At 39.2% G+C, this 17,269-nt stretch overlaps 1 protein-coding gene across 6 annotated transcripts in view; it reads left to right on the top strand.

The window, feature by feature from the left end:
- ABCB11 (ATP binding cassette subfamily B member 11) overlaps nt 1-13,764 on the top strand; it is a 118,670-nt gene extending 104,906 nt beyond the window's left edge. For all 6 annotated transcript variants that reach the window (XM_030325966.1, XM_030325965.2, XM_032594434.1 and 3 more), the window contains 6 exons: nt 869-1,110; nt 3,632-3,788; nt 5,407-5,604; nt 9,646-9,852; nt 11,820-11,966; nt 12,824-13,764. In XM_030325966.1, coding sequence (XP_030181826.1) covers nt 869-1,110; nt 3,632-3,788; nt 5,407-5,604; nt 9,646-9,852; nt 11,820-11,966; nt 12,824-13,024 — 1,152 coding nt within the window. In that variant the 3' untranslated portion in view covers nt 13,025-13,764. The remainder of the gene's footprint in view (nt 1-868; nt 1,111-3,631; nt 3,789-5,406; nt 5,605-9,645; nt 9,853-11,819; nt 11,967-12,823) is intronic.
- The last annotated feature ends 3,505 nt before the right edge of the window (nt 13,765-17,269 follow it).

Here is a 17,269-nt window from a genome sequence, read left to right as displayed (position 1 = left end):
CAGGCTCCGAGCCATCCGCCCAGAGCCTGACGCGGGGCTCGAACTCACGGACCGCGAGATCGTGACCTGGCTGAAGTCGGACGCTTAACCGACTGCGCCACCCAGGCGCCCCCTTAAAAGTGTGTTCTAATGAGTATCTTGTACCGGGGTAAATGAGGAGATGGTGGCATAGACATTTATCAGGTATAAGAAATCATGTACACACACATACACACCTTTATTCTCTTAACAAATTTACTGTTATCTAGGTTTCGTGTCTTAAGAGAGGAGATGTAAACATCGCCCAAGCAGACAGAAGCCAAAAAGTTTCATATGCCAATGGGAGAAAGTAGCCCACCTTTGTGCTACTTTAGGACAGGATGCTAATTCAGAAACAGTGATTATTTACCATAGTGTATAGATTGAAACAACTACAAATTCATAGTATAGACTAAAAGATAAACTTTATACTTATATAATATTTGGTCAGATTGTTTTTTAAGAAAATAGAATCATATTTTAAATTTGTATTATTAAATATATTTTGTCTCAGAAGACATCTACAGATATTGTTTTGGACATTTCAATGAATTACCAAAAAAGCCAAAAGGTTTTCAAGGATAAGCATGTGTACATTTGTTCTCTTCTCTCTTCTACAAGTGGAGACAAAAAAAAAAAATGTTAGTATTAATTAGAACTTGAGTTTAACTGCTTCATGATCCAGGCAGGTTGATGTCCGACAACTTCTTTGATGTCTAGATGATGCCTCCATCACAGATTTGTACCACATTTTGCCATTTACCCCACATTAAGTCCACGTAGCAACTGACATGTCATGAGAGTAGTTATTTCTGCTCTTTAATTCCTAAGACTCCTTTTCATTCTCCAGGTTACAAATGAAGCTCTCAGTAATATCCGCACTGTTGCTGGAATTGGAAAAGAGAGGCAGTTTATTAAAGCATTTGAGATTGAGCTGGAGAAGCCATTCAAGACAGCCTTTCGAAAAGCGAACGTTTATGGATTCTGCTATGGTTTGTCCCAGTGCACAGTGTTTGTTGCTAACTCTGCTTCCTACAGATATGGAGGTTACTTAATCCTCAATGAGGGGCTCCATTTCAGCTATGTGTTCAGGTGAGGACTATCATGCCAAGGTCATAAAAGATCGACACTCTAGGGAGGAATGGCCTGGTTCCATCCGGCAGCTCTTGCTGCTTAACAAACCATACCAAATTTGATATCTTGAACAGTTGGGATTGATTATTTCTGAAGATTCTATGGGCTGTCAGGGTGTTCTTCAGAAGTGGACTGATTCACTCAGGCTTCTGAGTGGGCTTCTGTCTCCACCTGACTTCTCTAGCAGGTTGGCTTGTTTTCTTCATATTATGGTCTCAGTAGTCCAAGTACAACAGAAGAGAGTAAGCCCCAATGCCCAAGGTGAAACACTTGAAAAGTGTTTGCATTTTCTAATATCTCTCTGGCCAAGGAAAGTCATACAACCAAACCCAGATTTTAAAAAAAAGAGAATGAAATCTACTTTTCAATGATAGGATCCGATTGTGTTTCTCCTTTATTGTCACACTGTTGTCACACACACACACACACACACACACACACACACACACACTTCTGATCCCTGATTGGGTGTCCTACAGTTCAACTTAATTCTGACACCTTCTACCTGGAGACAGCATCGAACCCCAGAGCCTAAGGATGCAGTCCTGCAAGACTGCCCAAAACACCTTCCTCAGACTCTTCTTCAGACACCTTACCTTTCCCTGGAGGTGAGGGGCTGGGATAGGACTGAAATTTCCAATTTCTACCTCTAATTGTGTGGTTGCCTCCCCTGGCAACTGCAACCAGCCCCCATCCTTAGGTTAATAGGGGCCTTCCAAAGTCACTTCATTAACACAACAAAAGACACCTTGATGGCTCTCCAAATTTAGGAACTTCCAAGGGTTTAACAGTTGTGCCAGGAATAGGAGCCAAAAACCAAATACATGTTTCTTACTATAAATCACAATATCACAGAGGAGTAAAAAAGCTATATTGTAAAGGGATGTGTACAGAGTAATAGGATAAATGAACCATTGATACAATTTATTATACTGGTTAATGCTGAGGAAATCTAGAGGCCTTGGATCAGATGGTTCATAGAACCATCTTATTAGAACTCTGCCTCTTGCAAGGAAGACATATTTCCAGCTGAATCCTCCTAGGTAGAGACAGCAAAGGCCAGGACAGGGGAATTATGTTCCTTTCTTATAGTTCAAGCCGGCTCTCCTGATAAGATTAGCTTTGAGTTCAGTGTGTCACATTTCTAGAGGTGAGAGCCAAAGTGTGTCAGGGTACCAAAGGACTGGATACTCATGTATATGGGTGTAGCGGGGGTGTTAGAGGGATGAGGGCGAGGTGGTCTGAGAAAGCCTTGGAGGACATTAGGAAAAGTGGTCCCAATAGAAATCTGTTCTTTTGGGTTTGTCCTCAAGCCATGAGTTCTGTCTTCTTGCCTTCTATCTTTCTTTTAGAAATACAGAAGAAATTTCTTCTCCTGCCCTACTGTACCCACTCCAATCAGGAAAGCTTCTTTTCCAAATTTTTGCATATTGAGAGCTGTTAACCCAAATCAGAAATCACAGACTGTTGACTTCTTAGTTTATGTCAGAAATTTGAAGAATTATTGGACAATATGTAAAAATTGGGAAACCATAGAAAATCCCCAACTTCTGGCTTCTCTTTAAAAACTGACTCCCTCTCTCTCTGCTTCCCACTCCCCGTCCCCGTGTTCTCTGTCTCTCAAAAATAAATAAACATTAATTTTTTTTTTTTAAACTGAAAGATCATCTTCCAGCATTTCCCATTTTATTCCAGGTGCTTTTCATTGCTTTAAGCTTTGGGCTGGGATCCTGGAGATGTTTGGCCTAAAAGAATTCCTGCTTATGAACGAGCCGTTCATAAGGCACAAACACACTCCCCTCCACCACCGCAGAAGCAGGCCCTCTGGGCATGGTGATGCAGATGGTCAGCTTGGGAGGATGCCCCTCACATCATCATTGTATAGCACCAGAGCTCTCTCTCACCATATTTATCACTCATTTATCCCTTCACCCATTTCCTCATTAATTTTGCACATGTTGAATATGTTAGAAGTTGGGATAAGTACTGTAGAAGCAAACGGACAATTTTATCTTTCTCATGGTGTCTGAAGCGTGAATGACACCCATGCTTCGTACTAGTGGTTCTTCACTAATCATTATCTTTTATGCACTTCTTATAGATTCGAAAAATGTTAGCTTTGTGAGAACTCAACCCGATCTGATGATCTTTCAAGCCCCCTTCCTCCTTTTTTAAAAATTCTCAGGAAATTTTTTTTTCTCAAACAAACCTTTGAAAAAGAGGCCATTGTAGCTAAAGCAGGGTTTGGAGGTGTGAATCCCCCTCGTTCAATTTTCCCCTCACCATGTTGACATAGAACACCTCGGAAAACTACCAGTGTCTCCAAGCCCCCATTCCCAACAAGTCGAAGGTGACCTGTTCAAAGTTGCTCAATTCTTTCCTAGTAGAACCAGGGCCGGGCCCCCAGACATCTGCCCCTTAGGCTGTCACACCAACCATGCCACACTCCTTCTCTACCTGGGTGTCTGTCCAATTACAGGGTGATCTCTTCAGTGATACTAAGTGCGACAGCTTTTGGAAGAGCCTCCGCTTACACCCCTAGTTATGCCAAAGCTAAAATATCAGCTGCACGCTTTTTTCAACTGCTGGACCGACAACCCCCAATTAATGTGTACAGTAGTGCAGGTGAAAAGTGGGTAAGTACTGAGGGAATAGGAGGGAGGTGGAGGAGACTGTGCACGTGTGTGTTGTGTGTATGTGTGTGAACAGCTAGTCATACAATACTACCTAGCACTTTCCTGCAGTACATTCACATGAATGTAGAATACACAGACAATAGATTTATAAGTGTAAAGGAATGAAGTAAATTAGCATTACAATTTATTCATAAGTCTGGCATTTGAATAAGGCAATGATATCCAGTGAATGCTGAATTCTGTGTAATATAAAGCACACTGAGTTCCAGAATGAATGAAACTGGATATCTTTTGAGACCTACCCGACCACCATGTTTTCTACTAATGTTCTGGTATGGAATGCAGAAAAACCAGTTCTTCCTGTACAATAATATTGACTTAATTCATGTTTATCTAGATTAATGTGGACTCCCTGAAAACCAATTTGATATCAACAAAATATCTTTTCTTCTAATTGATAGTCCCAACAGGTATTTTTTTTATCTTCCCCGACTATTAAAAAAAATTTTGTTTAATGTTTATTTTTGAGAGAGAGAGAGAGAGAGAGGGAGGGAGGTAGAGGGGGAGGGCAGAGAGAGAGCGGGAGAAACAGAATCCAAAGCAGGCTCCAGACTCTGAGCTGTCAGCACAGAGCCCTATGCTGGACTTTAACTCAGGAGCTGTGAGATCATGACCTGAGCCAAAGTCGGACCCGTAATGGACTGAGCCACTCAGGAACCCCCCGCCCAACTATTTTTTAATGTTTTTATTTTATTTTATTTTATTTTATTATTTATTTATTTATTTATTTATTTATTTTATTTTTTTTATTTTTGAAGGAGAGAGACAGAGCATGAACAGGGGAGGAGCAGAGAGAGAGGGAGACACAGAATTCGAAGCAGGCTCCAGGCTCTAAGCTGTCAGCACAGAGCCCTATGTGGGGCTTGAACCCACAAACTGTGAGATCATGACGTGAGCCAAAGCCGGACGCTCAACCGACTGAGCCACCCAGGCACCCCAATTTTTTAATAATCCAGTGTGTTCAAGAGAGCAAAACAAAACTAAACCCTAATAAAGCTGAACTAAATTCAGAAATCCTTGTAAATTGATCAAATGACCTGTTCCTCCTTCAGCTCAATAAAAGTGAAGCTTCTGCGTTATTAAAGTCTATCCATTTCTAAAATTCATAATTCAAGTAGTACAACTGAAGGTACTACCTTTTCCATACAGGCTCAAGTAACTTTCTGAGTCATTTGAAGTTTAATGCTATTATTTGAAATCTTTAGGGGAAGCAGAACTATAAGGGTTTGGACAGTTACTGGCTTCTGTGATGGAATCATATCTACTAGTTGTTCTCTTCCATTCAGAATGAATGGATGACAAGGAAATCCCATTAGGTTAGAATGGGAATGAGAGGTCACATGTCTTTAATTTCATTGTTCAAGCATCTCTTTGTTCTATACCTGCCAGAATCGGGAACAGAATGCCATTTCATTAAGTGGCTGTCTTTATACTTCACAACATGGCAGCATGCAGTTGAAGGTATCTTAAGCAAGGATTTAAAACTCAGATTTAGGTACATTTTCAGTATTCTAGATTCTAATAGGAGCATAGGTAACTCCAATCTTCCCATCCACAGGACAACTTCCAAGGCCAGATTGACTTTGTTGACTGCAAATTTACATATCCTTCTCGACCTAATGTACAAGTTCTGAATGGTCTCTCAATATCGGTCCGTCCAGGCCAAACACTGGCATTTGTTGGAAGCAGCGGATGTGGCAAAAGCACCAGCATTCAGCTTTTGGAACGTTTTTATGATCCTGACGAAGGGAAGGTGGTAAGCAGTGCAAATGCTTTTGAGAATTTTGCTTTCTGCAGAATGTCTCCAAGCCCTTAAAAGTGGTTTTCAAGATTACACCTCGCCAGACTCACTCTAACGTGCTTGCCTCGGACACTTTCCCCTATGGATATTGTCTAGTTCCAGTCATTTGCTGGTTGACCTGATTCTACCTTACAATTTCTAATACCATATACTTCCTAGTTCCAGATGGCCTGCTGACCAGTTAGACAAAGAAAACTGGGCACACTGCAAAGCTGGAGATGAGTGTGTTTAACAGAAGCATTTGCTTACCTGTAAATGGAGCAGAATGTGCAAACAAATCAGGAAGCTAATGACCGCGAATGGAAAAAATGACAGGGGTGATGAAGAACGCAATGATAAATGAGCAAGAGAGGGAATTTAGTATGAACAATCTGAGACAACCCTGGTTCAAGAAGCTTAAGTGTAGATAATGTAAAGAACTCAAATTGGTAGTTATGTGCCATAAAGCTTTGGCAAGGATTTTAGAAAACTGGTGAATTTCTTTGCTTCTTATTTTCTGGAGCATTTCTTTCCCTTTTGTTTCTTTCCAAATAATATATGCAGAGGAATACAAAATAAAATAGGAAAGATTTGTAATAAAAAGCAACCCCTTATGCTACCCTTTCCACCATTCCCCATTTCTCTGCTCAAAGACAACTATTTTTAACTATTTGATGTTTTTAGGTCTTTCAATGATTACCTCAATGTCTCTAAGTAATATGGTTATGCCGCTGTTTCAAGATTTAACAAATTTAGACTCTTTATTGACTTATTCTTAAGAGATGGAAATTTAGCTTACCCTCAACACTTCCCCTTTTTTATGCACCTCCTCCCAATATATATATATATATCACTTTTAAAAGTTTCTGTTTGTAAATTTAATTAATATAATTCTTCTTCTTTTCTACACCTACAGATAGCATCTCTTGAATTCTTATTTCCTAAAATAAGAGTAACAATTCTATGTCTATTTTCACCTCTTCCTCCTTCCTCTTATTTCTCCATTCCTAATAACTATACTTTTATACTATCAAAATGCAAAACACTAACATTCCGTTTATAACATTTATTATCTTTATTTATTTTTTTCAACGTTTATTTATTTTGGGGACAGAGAGAGACAGAGCATGAACGGGGGAGGGGCAGAGAGAGAGGGAGACACAGAATCGGAAACAGGCTCCAGGCTCCGAGCCATCAGCCCAGAGCCTGACGCGGGGCTCGAACTCACGGACCGCGAGATCGTGACCTGGCTGAAGTCGGACGCTTAACCGACTGCGCCACCCAGGCGCCCCTAACATTTATTATCTTTAATTCTGGGCTGACTCTAAAAGTTAACAATCAACTAACAACTTTTATTATGATTATGTAAATATTGTTCATCCCATTATCAAGTAGTGAGATACATCAGCATTACATTTTCTTTCTTGTTTTTATGAAAGGCTTTTTTTTCTGGCATCCTCTGCCTTTATCAAATCCTTATATCTTTCCAATGTCTCTATCCTGCTACCTTTTCTGAGGGACATGCTTCTTACTCTCATGTCTACAACTGCCTGGGCTAATTACAACTAGTGCCTGTTGAACAGTTGTCACCCTGAGTTTCCTGAATGTTTTCTTGGATTAGATCCATTATTTCCTAATTCCCCTATCATCCTCTTTCGTGGGTTTCACTTTCCTTTTGTTGGAGTGCATCCATCAGTAGTTTTCTAAGAAATAATTCAGGGGCGCCTGGGTGGCGCAGTCGGTTAAGCGTCCGACTTCAGCCAGGTCACGATCTCGCGGTCCGTGAGTTCGAGCCCCGCGTCGGGCTCTGGGCTGATGGCTCGGAGCCTGGAGCCTGTTTCCGATTCTGTGTCTCCCTCTCTCTCTGCCCCTCCCCCGTTCATGCTCTGTCTCTCTCTGTCCCAAAAATAAATAAACGTTGAAAAAAAAAATTAAAAAAAAAAAAAAAAAGAAATGATTCAGAGGCATAGGTCTGAAAATGTTTTATTCTGATCTACAAGTGATTGTTTAACCCTAATATTTTGAAATAAAGGCTTTTTTGAGTTCCCTGGGTAGTATAAACTTCACTGCAGTGAGGACAGGTCACTTTATGAAGAGAAATGCTGAGAGAAACTCGAAGGAGGCAACTAAAGATTCCCTTGCAAAAAGCAAAGCAAAGAAATAAGCAAAGAGATATTGGAAGAATCCAGGAAATTGTGAAAATAAGGAATAAGAGTTGGTTATATATAACTTATAATCACTTTGTTATTAATTTTGGTTATAAAAATTTTAATTTGTTTAAAAATATGTAGTGATTGATGAACCTAGAAAGCACATTGCACTGGGGTCTGATCTCTGCAAACGAGAGGGTCTAGTTTCCCAAAATGTCAGACTATCCTGTCTATCACCCCAGGTAGACTGTGAACTATAAGACATATAAGGACCCAAATCCTTCACATTTGATCTTTCCAATATTAACATATACGTATATTAAGTATATTTCTCTGAATGTACTCAGTGCTTGTTCTGATCGTAAGTAAGAAGCAATGCCCATGAAGAAATCAGTATGATTCCTTGAATTTCATAAACACAATATATTTTGTTATATTATTGTAAAACATTTCTACAAACCTTTTTCAAGTAGGAAAAAATACCACGTTTTATGCAATTTTAAAATGTTGTCTTTGAGGCACCTGGGTAGCTCAATTGGTTAAGCCTCTGACTCTTGATTTCAGCTCAGGTCATGATCTCAGGGTTCTTGAGTTCAAGCCCCATGTTGGACTCTGTGCTGACAGCATGGAACCTGCTTGGGATTCTCTCTCTCTCTCTCTCTCTCTCTCTCTTTCTCTCCCTCTGCCCCTCTCCTGCTCGCACATGCTCTCTCTCAAAAATAAATAAACATTACAAATAAATAGATAGAATGAATGAATAAATAAATAAATGCTAAAAATTGTCTTTACTCTTAAGGAAGCTACCAAATGCAGCATTTAACATTTTCAACACATAATTCCTGTGATCTGCAGTACTGTGTTAGGCCCTGTGGCAAATTCTAAGAAGTATGAAGCATATCTTATGTCTTTTAGGAGTTTACCTTACTAGCTCATGTACAATATTTAGCGAGCTGCTCCAGTAGTTAATTAGGTATTAAATTGTGCTTTGCAATCTATAAGTACTATGGAAAATGAATAGAGGAAGATGAGCCAGGGCTAATTGTTGAGGAATGCCTTATATCTTTTCCCACTAGTGTTTGCTTTTTCCATTGCTAAGAATTTATCTACAATATAGTGTGTTCACACCATTTAACATAATCTGTTTCTGAAACCATAGGGCCAAACACTTTATAGTAGTATGTTAGACACACTGCACCTTTACTATATTAAGGCTTTTAAGTGAAACAGCTCAAATGGTAGATATTTGAGTTCCTGCACTAAATTGCCTAGCTAGATCATGAATTACTAGAAAATAGAGATTCTTTTTTCTTTATATAGCAGACAAAAGACTCCCTAGCACGGTGCCCTTGTGGCAGAAAACTTAATATATGTTTGTTGATTGACTAGGTGAATAAATGTACTCCTTCCTTACTTGAGTCTATTATCTCATGTTAGTATCAGTAAAATCAAGGAAATAGGTTTAATTGCTGTATTTTCCAATAGCTTTTTACATAGAAAAACCTGTTTCATAACCTGTGGAGTCTCAAAATTGAGCAATTGTTCATACTTGTAAAGGATGTGCTACACCAAAGTATAAGGGGAAATTTGTTTTTAACAAAATATTGTCCTGGGTGCCCTTCTTGTTTCAAATACCTACACAGCTAAATTTTGGGAAACAAACAAAACCATAGTCTGATCATAACTTTGACACCACTTCTGACAGATACTACCTCCAGAGGTCAAAGGCAACATCACTTATTTATGATTCCTGGGATTTTTATCTCTCAAGTAAAGCAACTGTCTTATATAATACTACCTCTAGAATATGAAGGTTCCTCACTGCTGGAATTCTAGAACTTAATGCTCTGCCTCTCACCTCTATTGGCAGATGATAGATGGGCATGACAGCAAAAAAGTAAATGTCCAGTTTCTCCGCTCGAACATTGGAATTGTTTCCCAGGAACCGGTGCTGTTTGCCTGTAGCATAATGGACAACATCAAGTATGGGGACAACACCAGGGAAATTCCCATGGAAAAAGTCATAGAAGCTGCAAAGCAGGCTCAGTTGCATGACTTTGTCATGTCACTCCCAGAGGTGAGTACCTCAGGTCACCTCCTTATGGGTGATGGGGATGGGTAGAGGTAGAACGGCCAAAATGTATTATGACTGTGGCTCAGAGAGAAGGTCAAAGTCAACACGGTTTCTTTCTTAGTGCCCTAGGATTGTCTCTGTCTTTTAAGCAAAATAAATGGCCTCCACCAACATACTCTTGAGCTTTGGGAAGTATTACATCATCCAGTGCAAAGGATGCCATAGAACCTGTTATACCTAAAGCAGTATTATACTGAGCATTAGTGTAGCGTGGTGAGAAACAATCCTGAGATTCAGAACAGATATAGGTTTGAATCCAAACTCTGCCACTTACTAGCTTTGTAACTTTGGGGCAGTTACTTATCTTTTCTGAGACTCGATCATCTACAAAATGCAAAAAATTACATGAAAATGAAAGAATACACAAGATAGTCATTATGCTGCTAGTATTATTGTCATCCCCATAATTTCATTACTTGGCTGCATTTACTGTGCCTGATGAGGTAAGTTGCATCTGCCCTGATGCATCTCACTTTTCCAGAGCTAAGTTTGAACTTAGTACAATATTGACTTTGCATTTTTCCACCCACCAAGAGTCTCTTGGTGGTTGATCACAAAAAAAAAAGTTAACACATGGAAACTAAATTTTAGGAACCAAACTTTTAACCTTTGGACTTCTTTTAAATACCACTTTTAAATTACCTTTTTTTTTTTGCACGTGATTATGTTTATAAATTTTGTGCTGTTTGGGGTGGCTTTTTCCTTTTTTTTTTTTTTTTTGTTTTGTTTGTTTTTTCACAAAGGCCCTTAAGTCTTAGCTTGATTCTAACCTGGGTAGCTCAATCCATGAGCATGTGGAAATTACTGTGTACTGTATCCTGAATGAAAAGCAAAGCTTGTGTTCCCTCTGGAAGATTCATTTATTCCACAAATCTTTGTTGAGCACCTTCTCATTTTGTGGGAGACAGTGGCTCAGAGGCAGTTTATTGCCTCTTTCTCATATGGATTTAACCCATGGTACCCTCCACTGAGCATTTTTTCTCCACGAGGACAAAGTAGGCTGTCATGAGTCTCACTTGGTGTGGTTAGCATTTGTCAGGAGGCAAGGGAATCAGGGGAAGGAAACACACCTTGTTGTGGAAGACAGGGGAGAGCAGTGGTCAAGGGCAAAGTCTCAGAAACATGACACACGTGGATTTCGAGTTCTGCTTTTTACTTGTCTTTGCACAATTTTCTTACCTGTCTGTGCCTAAGTTTTGTAATCTCTAAAGTAGGGAGAAAATTATTTCTGTGAGTATTAAATGATCATCTGGCTAGAATAGTTAACACGATGCCTAAAGCATCATAAATATTCTGTGAATGCTAACTATTCTTTATGTAGCCATGCCTAGCATCTAGCTAGGAATTTTCCTTCATAATTTCAGTAAATGTATGGACTAGTGATTAACATCTTCATTTTCCAGGCAAGTTTGCTGCTCACAGAAATTTAGGTAATTTGATCATGCTCATAGAGCTACTAGACAGCACAGTGAGGATTTGTAACTAAGCTTATGTTCCAGAATGATGTCTCCTCAATAAGAGGATGGACCAGGAGATCTCTCAAAGGGCCCTTGCATTCACAGGATTATTCCATCTTGGAAAGCTCTTCCAGATGAGAGTTTGGAAATCTGGGAATCTTAAATCAGAGAGATCTCATAGACAGGGAGAAAGAAAGAAAAAAAAACCACCACAAACCTAAAATAAATGCAGAGATGGAGATATAAAATCCCCTAATTTCCCAACAAATGCTATATATTTTTTTATATTCCTAAATGGGTTTTATATCCTTTATAGAAGGACTCATTTATTATTCCTAATTTAAAAAAAAAACAAAAATTGTTTAAATCCTCAGAGAGGTGATTAATGTGGGCTCCATACAGCATAGGAGCAATGACTGTTTCTGGGTCTCAAACTCACCATACTTTTTCCAGAAATATGAAACTAATGTTGGGCCCCAGGGGTCTCAACTGTCTCGAGGGGAGAAACAACGGATTGCTATTGCTCGGGCCATTGTACGAGATCCTAAAATCTTGCTACTAGATGAGGCTACTTCTGCCTTAGACACAGAAAGTGAAAAGGTATGTATTGATTTTCTAAAGTCTTAGATCATTATAAATGGGTCTTTTGCTGTAAGATTTGCCCTTATGAAATGGCACTATTTTCAATTTTATGATTCATTAACAGTATAAATACTGTTTGATACTGGTGGAATCAAACTTGGTCCAATACTTGGTGGAACAAAAGACAATAATCTAGAGGAAGTGATTCAAAATAGGAATGTTTCAAATGAAAAAGCATATTTTAACTTTAAGAATTGTTGTTAAGATTCTCTAGGCTAGGTGATGCTTTTTCAAGGGCTAGTAGTTAGCTTTCTTAAGTAAAATAATCTAGGTCATCTGTGAGGCATTTCCTATTTTATAATTTCAAAGTTACATGGTAGAGCAGGGAGACAGCACAAAACACAAAGAGGTGACATCTGATGTGCATGGAAGGAAATGCAATTGAACAAAAAAAAAACTATGAAATTTACCATTTATAATTAATTCCTTAAAAATCAGGATTCATTTTAAAGAGACCTAAGATGTCCTTAATGAATAACAATATCAGTAATGACCACTTAACTGCTACCTTACATGATTCCTTTGGTTTCATTTTTTGCAAATTAGACCATCAGGTATTGTAAAGTTATATTGTGACCTCATAGTTTGGTTCATTCTTGCTTCATTGAAAGTTCTCAGCCTGTAGAATGCAATTTAAATCATTGAGGCATTGCATACAGCAAATACTTATGTGATCCTTTCTCTCCTGTCAAGGCTTTGGGTTTAACCCCTGAGTATAGCAATGCTGCTCAAGTAGTATTAAGCAGAATTCTTGAGATGTTGGGCCAGGGTACAAGCATGTGTCTTTGCATCAGCTTTCCACCTTCTCTTTGCAGACAGTGCAGGTCGCCCTGGACAAAGCCAGAGAAGGTCGGACCTGCATTGTCATTGCTCATCGTTTGTCTACCATCCAAAACTCAGATATCATTGCTGTCATGTCACAGGGGGTAGTGATTGAAAAGGGGACCCATGAAGAACTGATGGACCAGAAGGGAGCCTACTACAAACTAGTCATCACAGGAGCCCCCATCAGTTGACCTGACTCAAGAACTTCATGTACAGATGATGCACCAATTACAAGAGTGCCATGGGGTTGTGTTTTTTTCTTTAAGGAGAAATGATAATACTTTACTTTTTCAGGCATTGTCATATGTTGGGATCCAAGCTAATTTCTAATGACTTTCAAAACAATTTAGTGTTAAATATCTGTATATAGAAAATGAAAGAAACTAGGGTTAGCATGAGTTAAAATCCAATGGCAAGCATCTGCTTAGCCATCACCCAGTGGCTTCTCCATGCAGAAGCCATTCGCAGTTACTACATGGGAATTAGTGGGAAGGCATAGAGTAAATGAGACTTTGAATTCCTTGAGAGCAGAGGATTGTCCTATGCATTTTTGAAACTTCAGTGTACACAGAGCCTATGCACTTATAATAGGCACTCAACAAATGTTTATCAAGCTGGACCAAGGTCATATGTGAAAACAACAGGAAGACTGACACCCAACTATTTCCTGATTAAAATTTTCTTTCACGTTAAAAGAGATTCATTCATCTTTAAGGATGGGGATAGGAAAAGGAGGACTTTGATACTCTGGATGTTCTCAGAATGGGAAAGGCAGAAAGGGGCAAGTATTCACAAGGACTTACTAGGAAGGGGTATTGATTTACAGAATCAGGGTGTAGTGCCTAAGGGGTGAAGTCATTAGAATCTACTAATGTGGCTTTTTTGTATAATGCTATGTGAAACTATGACAAAATAAAATGCAGTATTTTTATTTCATGAATAGACTTTGGGGAAACAAAGGACAGCAACCTGGGATAAAGACTGTATCCCAGGCCTTTAGTCCCTGTCGCCACCCTTCGTATTGGTTGCCTGTGTGGAAACAGAAGTATAAACCCTCCTCCTGCAGCAGGACGGCTGCCCTTCCCTAATTCCTGCAAAAGACTGGGTGGGGAATCTCACTGAGAGAAGCTTGAACTTAGAGACACAAGTCACATCGGAAGGGGCAGCTAAACATACAGGAGATAAGGGAATTAAATATAAAGCTATAAATACACAAGCAGAAAAAATTCCAACTCCGTCTTCCTCTGGCAAAAGATTTTAGGAGTAGCCTCTGGGGAAACTGGCCAATCCAAGAAAAGATGCCTTATCACGCCAATGCCTGAAATCCTCCAAAGAAACTCCCCAACCAGATTACTCTACTGTGAAGCCCACCTTCTAACAACACACACCAATTGGCCTTTCAGTGTCTCACTCTTCTACAGGAATAGACTGTCAAGAATCACCAGACACTGAGGAAATATTATAACACAAAAAGCAAAATGACAACAATAGAATGCCCAGAACAAGAATATTAGAGGTAACAGAGCCAATGTAAAGATTAGGAAAACATTCCAATGCTAAATGTATATAACAAGATGAGAAGATACTCTTATCTATGTAAATAAAAATAAGAGTCCATAAAAATGAACATACAAAAAGAGCTCTTGACAACACAAATGAAAAATTCTGTAACAGTTCCTACCAAATTGTCCTGCCATCAAGATGTCTTCCTACTCTCTCTCCTTCCCAAATGCACTCGATGCGTAAATTTTTTCTTCCCGTGGAGAACAAATCAAATTCTGCCTACAAATTAAGCCTGAGCTGTTTGTATATTGAGGTATATTATTTTTGTCTCTGGTCCAGTGTTTCCTGGTAAATAACCATAAAGGTGGTTTAGCAAGTTAACTAGTTAGGTCAGAAGAATTAATGGCTTCCAAATCAGGGAGGGAAAGTGTGGGGGACAGCATTCTAGTTAAGTTATGAAAAACGGCAATGACAAGTATGTTGCAGAATAAAGATGCCTGCAAGAAGGAATTAAATTTTACAGTATGCATGGGCTCATCCTCTAATATTGAAGAAAGAAGACCAGAATCCATTTAAGTATGCATTTCAGAGGAAAAGAACATAAGCTCTGTGCTGGGAGGCTGCCAGTTTCCTGGGGTAGAATGTGTGGGGTGTGAAAAATGAATGAGTCATTTTTGGGATGCCTGGGTGACTCACTCAGTTGAGTGCCGGACTTCAGCTCAGGTCATGATCTCACGGTTTGTGGGTTCGAGCCCCACGTTGGGCTCTGTGCTGATAGCTCGGAGCCTGGAGCCTGCTTCAGATTCTGTTTCTCCCCCTCTCTCTGCCCCTCCCCTGCTCCCACTCTGTCTGTCTCTCTGTCTCTCTCTCCCAAAAATAAACATTAAAAAAAGATACTTTTTTTTAAATAAGGTACTTGAAAGTTATTGATAAGCATGAAAAGGTTGACTACAGAGGGTTTGAAATGATGTGGGAAATAGTTGTTTTTTGAGGCTCAGTGACAAGGGAGAAAGGATTATAATCTTAAAAATATAGAAATAAATAAAGTTGCAAGTTTATTTTACAACACCAGGGAGCACCAATGTCTCCATATCTATCCCACATCCTGTATCACTAACAAAGATATGTTCTCTGCAATTTTACATTATTAATGTTTCTCAGATAATGGGGTTACTTGCTTTCTCTATTCTGACACTTATTCCAAGTCTTTTTGAATTTCTAATGTTTTCAGGATGGGCTCATGGTATGATCAAACTCATCCCATAACCCCAGATAAAAAAAGTTTATAGTAGAAAAAAGAAGAATTGGAAGAGAAAGTTGGGGAAATTTCTCTGAAGGTAGGACAAAATGAGACAAGAAGAAAAAAGAAAAAGAAAAATTTTATTTTTTATTTTAACTATTTTTTTTGATGTTTATTTTTGAGAGAGAGACAGACAGGGAGTGTGAGTGGGGGAGGGACAGAGAGAGAGAGAGACAGACAGACAGACAGAATCCAAAGCAGGCTCCAGGCTCTGAGCTGTTAGCACAGAGCCCGATGCAGGGCTTGAACCCACGAACCGTGAGACCATGACCTGAGCCAAAGTTGAATGTTCAACTGACTGAGCCACCTAGGCACCCCAGAAAAAGAAAAATTTTAGAGGATCAATCCAAAAGGTACAATAATTAGCTAATTGCAGTCCAGAAAGAAAGAGGGGAATAAATTATTTAAATTGTCCAAAAGTATTTCCTATAATTGAAGGATGTAAATTTTCATCCTGAAAGGGTTCAAAAGTGTTGAATATAATAAATAAATAAAGATCTTCCCTGAGCACACTATTATGTGATTTTAGGAAATTGGGGAAGAAGATACTCAAATTTATCAGGGGTGGTGGGGTGGGGACATGATACACATAATAATGAATCATAATGACATAGGACCTGTTAACAATAATACTAAAAGCCAGAAGATGAAAAGATTTGCCTTCAAAATTCTTAGGGAAAGTTATTTCCAGCCTAGAATTTTATATCCAGCAAACTATTCTCAAGAATGACAGAAGTCTAAAGAAATTCTCAGTCATGTAAGGTTTCAAAACTTTACCTCCCTATACATCTTTTCTCAGGAAGCCACAGGAAGGTTTCCCTGAAATAAAAGTAAATGAGGAGAGGGTATAGGACCCAGGAAACAGGTGATCTAACTCAAGAATGAGGCAAGGGGAGGGGTTCCTGGGTGGCTCAGTTGGTTAAGTGCCTGGCTCTTGATTTCGGCTTGGGCCATGATCTCATGGTTCATGAGTTCAAGCCTCGCATTGGGCTCTGCACTGACAGTGTGGAGCCTGCTTGGGATTCCCTCTGTCTGCCTTCCTCTGCTCATGCTCATTTTCTCTCTCACTCCCTCACTCTCTCTCTCTCTCAAAAATTACTTAAAAAAAAACAAAACAGAATGAGGTGATGGGAATCTCCAGGATGATTAGGAAGGGAAATCCCAACTATGCTGTAGTTATAGTAAATAGCCAGCCCCAACTGAAATAAGGAAATGAGGTTCCAAGAGGGATGTCTCTAGGAAAATCGTGATTCTACTATACTTTCCAACATACCGTCTGGCAGAGTTTGCCGGTGAATTATCGATGCGTATACAGAAAGACACAGAGAGAGACAAAGAAGAGTATTAGCTATTAGCTCTGGGGGAAAAGAAAACTTCTGCATGAAAGGAAATATATTTATATTATTTGTAATATAATACAATTGCATGACTCACCCAGGAATGCTATTTACAAAGCCATACCAATGTAAATGCTGAATGCTGATCTAAACCAAAATTAGAGATAGGTTATGAAAGGGGATAAAAAGATGTGGGAGAGGTGATATAGCGATAGGACATGAGAGTAAGAGAACTGGAGCCTCATATTCCATGGTAGAAATTAGTTACAAATTTAACAAATAGCAATAAAACATAT

The sequence above is a fragment of the Lynx canadensis genome, chromosome C1, assembly GCF_007474595.2.
Source record: "Lynx canadensis isolate LIC74 chromosome C1, mLynCan4.pri.v2, whole genome shotgun sequence".
Classification (NCBI taxonomy): domain Eukaryota; kingdom Metazoa; phylum Chordata; class Mammalia; order Carnivora; family Felidae; genus Lynx; species Lynx canadensis.
This window is presented reverse-complemented; position numbering and strand designations above follow the sequence as displayed.